The sequence below is a fragment of the Heliconius melpomene genome, chromosome 6, assembly GCF_056956725.1.
Source record: "Heliconius melpomene rosina isolate 202511_hmr_F chromosome 6, ASM5695672v1, whole genome shotgun sequence".
In the NCBI taxonomy this organism is placed as follows: domain Eukaryota; kingdom Metazoa; phylum Arthropoda; class Insecta; order Lepidoptera; family Nymphalidae; genus Heliconius; species Heliconius melpomene.
The window spans coordinates 14,194,602-14,207,134 of NC_140394.1; the positions used below are offsets into that span (position 1 = coordinate 14,194,602).

Below are 12,533 nucleotides of genomic sequence, written 5' to 3' on the forward strand. Positions count from 1 at the left end.
TTGTTTTTGAAAATGTTTAAAATTTTTTCGTAAATATTTTAAAGTATTTCACTTACAGATTATTAATTATTGATTTTTTAAATATTTTTTAAAGCTAGATCTAAATATATAGACAGAATTAAAATAGATTATTTTTTGATAAGCTCAAACAGAAAATGTTGATATTTTTCTGGTGGAAACTGTGAAATATTTTTTACGCTTATTAGAATATAATATATTGTAAATATAAAAAAATAAATTAATTAAGTTAATTCAAAATAAATATAATAAAATTCTTTTAGTATCTGTATTTTATGTAATTTGGTTTTCTTTTCTTAGTATTAAGTGATTTTTTTGATCAAAGCAAAGTTTAAGTTCCATTTTAAAGTAATTTTGATATTTTTTTAATAATTTCAGTAATATAATATCATACATTTCATATATAATTGATTAAAAAGTGGTGTATCTTATTTTTTTTTTAATAACAAAATAAAAAATCTTTCTATACTTCTTATTACTAAAAGAAAGAAAATGATTAGTTATCTCTCCAGTAACTTAACTACAACTTATCAATGTGATATAATTACAATAGTTTTTATTTTTATTTTTTTACATGTTTACAACTTTTTATTTCCATAATATTAATATTTCCATTTTCTTAAATTAGTGATTGAATTTCTTAATATTATGCATTATGTTCTAGCTCAAATTATTTAAACATGGATAAAAAAATACACTTATTTCATTTGTGTTTAAAACAATTTTAAAATAAATGTTAAACACAAATATAATATAAGTATTAAGAGATTTTTTTAAAATTTAAATTGAGTTACTCCATTTAAAAAAATGTAATAAATTGCTGTATTTTTGTAAATAAATTGTGCTTTTAATTTTTTTTAACAAAAAGTGTCATTTCGTAAAATTTTTAACTAATATATTAATATTGAATAGTTTACGTGATAGGTTAAGTCGATGAATAAATTAATTATAAAATTTTATATATTTTGTTTTTTTATTGTTTTTCCTACCCATAAGGTTTTTATTTCCATTCGGGGGAGTTACGTTTTAATAAATTTTATATCTTCGCTTTGGCTTCCGCTTCTTTTTTAACAATATGAATTCTATAATAATTGCACAGTGACTTGGTTCAAATTCAGATATGTTTTGTTTATAAGACTAGAATATCATTTATTATTGAATGGCTGCCATTCTTTCATTAAAAGATTTAATTTAAATTATTTTCAGTTCGTTAAAATGCTCGTGACAGACGGATGGAAAAGATTCGAGGAGGGCTTGCCAATTGGGAAATTGACCTGCGATAATCAAGTAGAAACCAAATAAGTTAACCAAATAATTATAAATTTATATTTTATTAATTTTAGTTGAAGTTTGGATTGTGAATTATAACTGTAATAGATGATAAGCAGTTTAAATAAGTCAGTATATAAGCAGGTAAAAGGCTTTATTATTGTTATTATTACTCTGCTCTGTTAAACAAACTGCCACTTTACACCAGGTTCCCTCTGTCTACCCTGTCATATGCAGGATACAGCGTGAAACAACTAATATTAAAATAAATGGTATAGTTCATAATTAAATTTAATATAATTGTAATTCAACTACTCTACACAAGTCACGGGTTTAATTTACAAGAGCATTATTGTAAACCGGAGCATTGCTCAGTAAAAAACTGTAGGTACAGAAAATGTAGTGTATTTTGTAAAATAAAATTAAGGTATTAATAAGGTACATCGTTGTTACATGTCCTACTCCTCTTTCTGGATTAGGTGGCATAACAAAGAACATTCACGATTTTGAGCGCACGTTTCGCCGCGAGCCTCCATAAAATCTAGATAAATATTTTCTTAACCATTACTTATGTTTTAATATGTTAATAAATAAATAAATATATTTTGTTTACATAAATAACTTGATTACATTTATTTATTGAAATTTTTTACTTGTTTCAATGAATTATTATTATGGCCTTAAATTTTAAAATGTTTTGAAGACAACAAAATTTTAGGTGGAAATATTATTACTTATTAGAAAAGGGCTTAGAACATTTTTTTAGATTCACTCTGTATACCGCACAAGCACATAGCAGAGGGTCAGACCCGGGTAACCCGGGAACTTAGTGTTAAGACAATCGGTTCCCATTAAGACCCTTCTGTTCCCCACTTAGACTGAATTTTTGGGGCATTAAGTGTTGAGTGGCGGACTTCAACGCTACGCTTTGCCAACGAGGCAACCAGGTCGAGAAAATTAAAATATTAAACATTTCGTTACCTCGAGTGGAATTCGAAACCACTACCGTCACGGATACACTCAAACGCTTGTCCCCATGCGCCGCAACGGATTCGCTTCAAATATTACTAAATAAATAAAACTAAATAAAATTTATTGATATATTTATTAAAAAAAACACATATTTTCTTTTTTTATTTCTTATACAATTTTCAAACGTTTCTTATATTAAAATACTGGCACATTGACTAAATGAATACAACTAAACGGACTAGACTAGAGGGAACCTAATGTGAAGCCTTTCTTGATATTTGGTATCCAATATAAAAATATTGAAATATTATAAATATTATAAATATTGAAACTATTAGTTCTTGAGATTAGCGCGTTCAACCAAACAAACTTTTCAGCTTTATAATATTGGTATAGAAGTACCGACACTGTCACAGGTTCAATTTCGCACATGCTATATTGTAGATAGGAGTATTGCTCCGTTAAGTTACAGTAGTTACGGTGTTAAGTTCTGTAATAGAAAATAAAGAACGACTATGTTTTTGTTTCTTGGTCTTCAACTTTATCATTGTTATCGACCAATGAAGTTATAGAGTTGTCTTATTAAAAGAGTCACTGATCAATTTTTTTTGAAGCTTGGGTTTAAACAGGTACAACAGTACAATTTACGGCGTTCAGTTACCCAACGAGAGTAGAGTATTATTCCTTCTCATCCTTATCGGCGAACGAACTCATAGAGTACGAATATTCTCAAAATTAGCTAATTCTTTAGCTTTAAATTTCTAGTTATAGTTTCAAATCACAATAAGAAAGAAGTTATTAATTACATATAATGTAGTAAATAGTTTGACCTTTCAAAGTACAGCGTTAAGCTCCGCACCGAAAATCACTCTGGTTTGTCACTCTTAACGTCTAAGGAACTCATGGACAGCTGTCTCAGAATATTCTCGAATATGATGGGCGCTGTTTTAGTGTTCGGTAGCGATATATCAGTCTGTGTTGGAACATCCATTTTTTTGGCTCCCAAAGGTATCACTGTCTCCTTCAAATCTAAGGTCATAGCCTTCTTTTTCATCTCTTTCTCCGGCGGAGGTATAGGGTTCAATTCTTGGAACTTCTCGGTAATCTCCTTGGTTTGACGTTCTATAGCTTTTGTTAGGACGTTGCCGAGGATGTGGGCGCATTTGATTATGTTTTGTGTCTCGCGCGGCGTTAAACGCAGCCCCTCGTTGCGGATTATGCTGTTTATTGTCTTTATGTTGTCCGGTGAACGTTTTCTGGAGCCGTCTGTAGAGAATTCTGAAAATAAATAAGAAGCCTATAGACTACATAGACTACATCGGGTTCGGAACTCCTGTTGTAGAAGATATTCAAATCTCTACAAAATGTTTAAAATCTCCAATAACTTCTCCGACCATATGAGAATTACATTGAAACATTTATTATGTCAACATTTTTCTTTTCTTGCCAAATTATAAAGTAATATTATGAACGCAAAATGAACGAAACAAGTTGATTCATTATTTAAATAAACAAAATGATAGTCGAGAGGCCCCCGACGGCTACATCAGGGGTCACGGCTCGTCAACCGTGCTATAACTAGCTACTCTTACCAAAATCAGCCAAATCTATGTCAGATCTGTACGGCGTGGGACATTGATCGTAGTATCGACTGATTGGTACTCTTGCTAACGAGTTGTTGTAGTTAGCCCAGAAGTGACCCCACTCTCCCATCTCCCTGCTCCCTCCCTCCTCTTGGTAGGTGCTGACGCAGAAACTGTTGATGAAAAAAAAATTAATAAAACTGCAAAAATTTAAAAGTAACAAGTAAGACTTTGAATACCGATTCTTTAATCAGCCGTGGCGCAGGAGCACAAGCGCACGACTGTCATCGCGACAGCTTGTCGGTTCGATTACCACTCGAGGAAATGATGAAATGATGATGAATATCTCATGTTTTAATTTCCTCGTTCTGGTAGCGAGCCAAACCGCTGTGTTGAGTTTATCCACTCAATATGCATTGTCTCGAATATTGGTGGTGCGTGGGGAATGGAGTATCTTAAAACTCGGAACTCTCTGACATTACTATATGAGGAATACACCATGAAACTGAAGAAAATATACCTTGAATCCTGAAAATCCTGACTTCTCGGTGATACCAGGGTATCCTGCAGCACAGCGCTATCTCCAGAAGAATGCCCCGAACACTCTGGTGACATCGAGGAATAGTCCAGCTCGGTTGGTGCTTGTCTACTTGCACTGGAAGCATAATAAAATAATATACATATAGTAGACGCAAAGCGCGGCGTTAAGTTCCGTCACTTAACACGCAAAACGCGGAAAGGAGTATAGGGTTCGTCTTATCACAAGGTTCCCTCTGCCTCATGTGCTATATGCGGGAAAAAAGTATTTAATCAATCCTACGTCTCATGTTTACCGACCAACTGCTGTATCCAGTAAGCCATACATTCTTATCAAGCTACAGCTTATCAGCTATTATCAATTTTTTGCAGCCCTCTACAAATTACTTCAGAGCGGCCACGGCTCGTTGATCGCATTGCATTTTCAACCTGTAACCGGAAGAAGGTGTCCTCTGGAAGCTGTCTTCAGATATACTCTCCCTACTTCTCTTTGATTCAAGCCCGGTTTCCTTCTGGAGAGAGTAACTCCTTAATTTTTGACATTTCTTGGGCGTGGACGTGGCTTGAGGCTGAATTTTGTTTTTTATCCCATATTTTGAGCTGGTGTCTTCAAAATCGGAGACCTAAAAGAAACAGTGACTATAATAATATTGAAAATTAGGAATAAATGAAAATAATTTATTCTCCTGAGGCAATTTCTTCTCATATTTAAAAATCAAAAGATCTTTGGATCCACATAGTGTATGTAGGAGTCAATTAAAAAAAGCCTTCTTAAAATAAAATTCGCCGCGTCATGGCGTACGGTTGTAGGTTGCCTACCCCGCTCTACCCCGCTCTATCCTGCTATATACGGGACACAGCGTGGAGCACATTTACCTGCGACAAATCCAAGGACGTGTCGCATTCTAGAGAAGAAGTATTTCTTCTTGAATTTACTCTGCGCGGTGAGTCCAGAGTCCGTTTGGACTTTATCAGGCACTCTGCTGATTGTCGCCTGTGATACGCTCCTGGCATGGAATTCGCTCTATCGCCTCTGCTAAAAGGGAGAATTATAGTTTAGACTAGTCGGTCTGTTCGCTTCGCCTTCTCACATTAATCTATATTTATCTACAACTACTTATACTTAATGACATAAAACTAAAGTGGTCGAACGCCCTGATCTCAAGAACTACTGGTTTGAATTGATATTGTTTAGTCCACCTATCGAGAAAGGCTTATTAATATTATAGGATACTAGCGGCCCACTCGCGGTTACACCCGCGTGATCTATGTTATTATTAATTTCTGTCTCCATGACTACGTCCTAGTGACGTCTATGCAAAATTTGAGACTGCTATCATTTGTAGTAACGAAGTTTCATACAAACTTTCAACTCCAAAAACATCCCCTTAGAAGTCGAATATTGCAAATTCCCGTCTTAGCGAGCACCTACGTCCTATAAGTAACTCCTATGCAAAATTTCAGATTTCTAGCACTTGTAGTTTCTGAGATTTCGTGATGAGTGAGTGACCTTTCGATTTTATATATATAGATTATAGATTTGTTAATATTTATTAATAGTTGCGGTTTATAGAAATGTAACTATGTAGATTAAAATTAATGATAAAAATTCTGTTATAAGTACTTACGTTAAGTTATTTACGTTTTGACGTAATAAAAGTAATTTTTCGATCAACTGCTAACACACCGCGGCGTTTAGTTCCGATACTGAACTCGTATTATTATGAAAATTGAGCGGAAACTGGGGAAAGGAGTGTCTTAAAAATATATTCTCTGTTTATTCTGATATATTCGGGACTGAGCGTGAATCTAAACAAAAAATATACCCCCGATGGCTACACAAATCACAATTGTAGATTTTTCTAAACGAAAAAAAATAACAAAAAACGGAAAACAGTGTATGTTAAAACGAGATTCTCTAAAAAAAAAGTTAAAAAAAAGCAAAAGAGTCTCTCCGGCGGGGAATCGAACCCCGGTCTCCCGTCCCCGGCGTGACAGGCGTGACAGGCGGGGACACTGACCACTATACTACCGAAGACTGTATCTAGCGTGTTGAAATAGCAATTGTATACTTTACATATTTTATTTAATAAGTGACTTCACGCTGTATCCCGTATATGTATCCCGCAGGCCGGAAGAGGGAACATAGTGCTAAGAAGTTTTCCGAATGTACAAGGACTTTTCGATATATTTTTGTCCAGTGTGAGTTTGAGATAATAAGTAAGTATTTTATGTAAAAAGTGACACACAATGTGTGCAATGTGTGACTGTAACGTGACCGGTCGCGGGTTCGATCCCCGCTCGAGGAATAGTTTAATAATACAGACGTTTTGAACTAACCTTTTCAACAATTGCTTGCCGGTAACAACGAAATCCAAGTTCGGGGGCTTGTATATTTTCTTGGGCGTTGAAGAGCTGGATACTGGAGCTGTTACCACCTTCTCCTCCTTTTTCACGCTACCTCGTCTGGAGAAAGGCCCTGAGTTCCTTCTTGAACTCGGTCGACTTCGTTCTGCATCTTCTGCCCATTGGTCGTGCATTTTGCTCTAGGAATTTGATAGTGTTGGTTGTGGATTCGATTCTCACTTGTGGGAATGAAATATTTAATATTTTCATTTCCTCGCTCTGATAACAAGGCAAAATGCGTACTGGGAACGGAATGTCATAACACTAGGTTGCCAGGATCTCTCTGCCTACCCTGCCATATGCGGTGAACAAGCGTGAAGCTAAAAAAACTTACTTTTATAAATATAACTCAGTCTATATCCCCATATGAGTGTGTTTCTCTGGACTCGCTCTCACACACTGAATACACTCCGCTTTTAAAATGTACACGCTTGGTTAGAGAAGGGTGGTGTTAAGTTGGAAAGAGATAGCGATTTTATGTATTATAGTTTCACGCTGTATCCCGCACATAGTACCCTACTATGTGCGGCAGAGGGAATCTAGTGTTAAGACATTCCGTTCCCCACACATCGCCCAAAAACGCTTTATCTTGTTGCCAGGTCGAGGGAACCCCGACATCGAGGAGCCAGTAGTGCTTCAAAATAGCGCGTTCAACCAAACAAACTCTTCAGATTTTTAATATTACTTATTAGTATAGATTTTTAAGAGAATCTGAGCAATTCAGTAATATTGGTCTAAATAGTAAATAAAAAGGAAGCTTCTCACTTCTTGCCTTATCGTAGCGTAGCCAACGGGTGTCCAGTGTTAACACACTCCGTTCCCCACGCATCGCCCAATTTTGGAGAAGTTGCATGTTAACTAGCAGAAATTAATGCCGTGCTTCTTACCAGAATGAAGAAATTTTAAAAAAAATCTCCGAGCGGGTATCGAACCCACAATCGTTGCGTTCACGGTCATACTATTCCAAATAAAGGGCAAGTCGCTCGCCCTGCTAATGTAAGGCTACCCTTACGTAAGGGTAAGTGTGCACTCAGGCGTGTCATACAAAACAGAATGTTATAGAGACTTGTATGGAAACGAACTATTTGTTTAGAATTTATTAAAATATTGAAATTTTATAGTTCTTGTTCCTGTGGATGTGAATTGAACTCTTTGTGTAGGAAATTGGAGATTTGTTTGGGTTCAAATCCCACTTGGGTGATCTACTCTCCACCACGTAACATCTAGAGTATCGGTCGTTGCGCGGGAAACTACGGGATACTCTTTTTAATGATGTCTTCCAGATACGATTCTTACACTTGGAGTATTCTCATCTGACATTATTTACTTTCAACCCTGTACTTACCTACGTATGTGCCACAGCTGAAACAGCATATTAAACTTTGCTAAGTATCGCAAGTGTACGTCATGTGCATGTGTTTGTATATTTTGTTTTTAATTTTCTCGTAAAAAAAAAGTGTATCGAGATGGTCCTTTTTGATTTTAGTGCATTACACTCCAAACGAACAGTCCAAGTCCGGATATGGGTTACCTGTCATTTCTTGAGAAGATGATTAGATTACTTTTTTTAATGGCGTTAAACATAATCGCTTTTATTTTGACATTTGATTTATATAATTTTCATCGACGATCATTCGTTTCGCTTCTATGACGGTTGTGGGTTCTAATCCCACTTGGGGAAATCATTAATATTTGTTTCCTCGCTCAACACGCAGTATCTCGAAAATTGGTCGTTGCGTGGGGAACAGAGTGTGTTAACATTATATTCCCACGGCTTACCCAGCTATATGCGGGATACAGCGGGATACAGCGTAGAGCGAGTTAAAGAATAATAAATAAACACGCATGTTCCATCCTATATCACTTCTATCCTAATAATTAGTCAAGTGTACATTATTGTCTACACTACGACCTTATTAACGTAACCTATTTACTGAAAGGTTATATGATAATCTAAATTAGACTGTACACGCCTTGTTTGTGGGTTCGATTCCCACTCGGGAGAATAATTATTGCTATATCTGTGCGATTGTAAGATAAGTGCGGCGTTAGGTTCCGTCATTCGACATAAATTTCCCAATTTCAAGCAGCAAATTGGGCGGAAACTGAAGAAAGGAAGTTTTTACACTTGGTTGCGGCGTTGAGTTCCGCCACTTGATAAAGTGGGGAACGGAAGTGTCTTCATGGGATTATAGAATCTTAACACTGCTTTCTCTCTGCCTGTCCTGCTGTATGCCCTTCAGCCGAGCAGTGCAATGCGTTCAATCTGTTACCCACGCACAGCCTCATTTTGTGCTAATACCGTGTTTAGTCTAACCACAGCCATTCCGCGGTGCGGGAATTGAACCCGCAATCCATCTTACGCAAGTATAGGTTGTAAATAATATTTCTCCAATAAAAAATAAATGGTATAATGTCAAAGTAATCAAATAAAGTATTTTTAAAATGCGGATGCAAAAGTTTTTAGAGGAAAATGACTTTTATTAACAAAAGTTAAAATTTAATTTCCAAAAAAATATGTTTATGATATAAGAAATCTTCTTATGACGCAACCCGTTTGGTGTTGCGGTGACCATGAGTTAAGATGTATTTGATGGTAAGTGATCACGCCGCCCGCACCAGAGGAACTACAGTGCAGCACCAGAGGAGCTACAGGTGCGTTGCCGGCCGACAAGTTGAACAGGTGAAAGGTCAAACAGTTCCCCAGAATGTAAATTGACAGTCACAAATACTTACAATGTATATTTGTATATACTCGTATGTAGGTATATGGTTCCCTCGGTGAATCGATGGAATGCTATTGAAATTACTCTATAAGTCTACTTATAGGATGAGAATCCAACCCATAACCAAATTATGTATTTATTTATAATACATGCAAATATCCACAGATTACAAAACGTGTATACCTGCCAGCTCAGTGAAAGTGGGCGCGCCCTACGGCCTTGTGGGTGAAAGTTGTCTCAACGCCGGCTGCGGGGGTCATGTTCATCCGCCTCTTAACGTGTAGCTACAGAACGAGAGAGAAGCAATCGCGATATTTCACTTGTCAGAGCGAACCTAGTGTTGAAACACTCTGTTCCCTACTTTCAAATTAATTTTTGAGACATTGTGTGTGGAGTAGAGAAACCCAACTTCGTATATACTCATTATAAGTCAGTAAAAAGGTACTCGATTCGAATTCCGGTTAAGACATACTCGTAGCTATTTAGACCACTAAGTAGGTTAAAAGAAGACACTGAGAACGCAATGTGTGCCAAGTTTTGTAATTTAAATGTGTTTTAGCTTAACTGAATGTTTTCTAATTGCTCGTACGTCGTATGACGTCATCAGTAGGTACCTACAGTACAGTACAGTACAGTACAGTACAGTACAGTACAGTAACATGGATTATTGGATGAGTTGGTTGTGGGTTCAATCCCAATTTGAGAATTGAATACAGTAAAGCGGAAGAGTTTGTTTGTTTAAACGCTAAGATCTCTGGATCTGGTCAGATTTACCTTGTTTTATTTTGTAAGAAAGCTACATTTTCCAGGAGTACTATAGGCTATATACCGTTACGGTGCAAGTCTTAGTTAGCCTTATATAACCAAATAACAATAATAATGAACGCCTTACGCATATTATGTAAGTACATTGTACTACAAAAACATTCCATATCATTAGTTCTAAGGAAAAGTCAGCGACGCCTGTATCTGTCTCTTGTAAATAAATCACAATATTGAAAACTCCAAGGTAACATTTCAATGTTTATTAAAAACTTACGAGCGAAAGTTATCACCAAGGAAATTTAATTATACAAAATGTCGACACGAATTATAGCCCGTGTGTTACTCTGCTGTATAGCCTATGTTAATGTAAAGTTTCATCTAAGTCCGTTCAGTAGTTTTTGCGTGGAAGTGGAACTAACATAAGTCCTCTTAACTACCATTTATAATGTTAGTAAATAGTACCTAATAGTACTTACGATTAGGTTTCTCTTTCAAGTCTGTTCACATTTAAGTCCATTCACAAAGAAACAACAAATAGGACACACTCGTGAATGTGTAATATGTATGATTCATACAAAAACGGATCTTGTCATTTCTGTTCCGCGTGTATTACTTATTTGGTAACACAAATAAACTTTAAAATACCTAATTTAATAATATAAACTAGGGTCGTGAGCTGTGGGCCTGTTGCCGAACCCAGCTCGTATCCGAGTATCTACACATATGGGAATTATTATATTTAAATAATGTTTTCATTTGGGGTGATAACACCGCCGCGGCCGCAGATCGGCACACCACACATTTCTTCTTGCTTACCACAATGCAGGATATGTGTTCCAAAGATACATATAAAGCTACCTTTACTGCAGTAAAACGAAATACCTACAGACAGGCAAAGTTGTTTATTTAATTTATAGAAATTTTTAGAAAACCTAATACATATATTTTAATGTTCGACAAACACCTACAAATTTTGCTGATTTATACTAAACGGTTTTTAAATAAAGAATAATCGCTTAGTTTTTTTCATCGTTCTTTGCATCAGAATATATCCTTTTTTAAGCTTTGTCTTTGTGGTAGGCAGAGTAGGCTGTAGCGTAATATAGTAAGCTGAGAAAAGTTAATTTAGTGTTAAAACACTCCATTTTCCATACGCCGTGCAACTTTCGAGACACTGCGTGGCGAGTGGCAAAATACAACTCCGCGTTGAGCCACTTTGCCTTGTTACCAAAGAAATGAAAATAATAAATTCTTACGATTGAGACTGATTATTACTGTCGTTTTTATCTTGTATTTTTCGTTATTTTGAAGTGGGCAGAGACAATCTAGAGATAAAGCAGAGAAAAATTGATACTTTAAGCGATAATCATTATGTAAAATTTCTATTCTATAGGATTCACACTTCATAACAAATTGTCGCATTCGACAACAATCAAACAATCAAATGCTTTAAGCAATAACCCTTCTTTAGCAGTCGGGAAAAAAATTAACTATAAACTTTCATGTTTTGATCGTGTTGACTTAGAAGCTAAGCTTTAATACAAATCTAATACAAATTATAGCTTAATACCCACACGATCTTCAAAAAATGGTTTTGACAAACGGACACATAGACAAACAACAATTTGTTTTGAGGAACATGAGATCGACCACGCCACATCGTACGACATGTCGTATCGACGGATATAAGAGTATTACGACGCGAGAGAAACTCAACTAGTTTTATACAAAATATTGACCAAAGCGATGACTTTCTTCAAACATTACATTATGCAAATAACAAAAATTCCTAAACACACCTCAAGTGAAATGCCTTACGTAACGCCGCGGAGGTCGCCAGTTCGGAATTTTGCCCGCTTGTGCTAAAAAGGCAAATATTTTTATTATTACTAAAACATTCAACCAAACGAAAGTAGGTTCAACCCACTGTGAGTGTTAATATTGTTTTTTCCATACAATTTAGTAAATACGGTATGATCATGGAACAAAAGTAAATATTTTTTTTGTTAATATATTTGATGGCAGTAGGTTCAATTCACACGGCGTAGTGCTAATCGACATTTAGAACATTTTATTTTTTATACTCGTCTTTTTTCCCGCATAATAAAGGAAATTGTTAATTCCCTGAATGGTAATACACTACACGACGAGGTAGCACGACATCGATTTTACAGGCAGACGTCCCTCTGCGACAAGACGACCTTACTTAACACAGGTAAGCAGAGGACACCTGGGAACCTACTGTTCATTCTGAAGA

At 35.8% G+C, this 12,533-nt stretch overlaps 1 protein-coding gene across 5 annotated transcripts; it reads right to left on the reverse strand.

Moving 5' to 3' along the window:
* Positions 1-2,377: 2,377 nt before the first annotated feature.
* On the reverse strand, positions 2,378-7,247 carry LOC146538724 (uncharacterized). 5 transcript variants are annotated; one of them, XM_085187146.1, is made up of 7 exons: positions 7,120-7,247; positions 6,720-6,925; positions 5,256-5,412; positions 4,809-5,002; positions 4,363-4,497; positions 3,852-4,015; positions 2,378-3,537 (listed from the first exon to the last, which is right to left on the reverse strand). In XM_085187146.1, exons 2-7 carry the CDS (start codon positions 6,917-6,919, stop codon positions 3,125-3,127), a joined length of 1,263 nt encoding a protein of 420 aa, XP_085043272.1. In that variant the 5' UTR covers positions 6,920-6,925; positions 7,120-7,247; the 3' UTR covers positions 2,378-3,124. The 5 variants fall into 5 exon arrangements, with proteins under 5 accessions (XP_085043272.1, XP_085043270.1, XP_085043268.1 ...); XM_085187144.1 differs by having other exon boundaries at positions 4,767-5,002; XM_085187142.1 differs by having other exon boundaries at positions 4,767-5,002; positions 5,256-5,415.
* Positions 7,248-12,533: the final 5,286 nt, after the last annotated feature.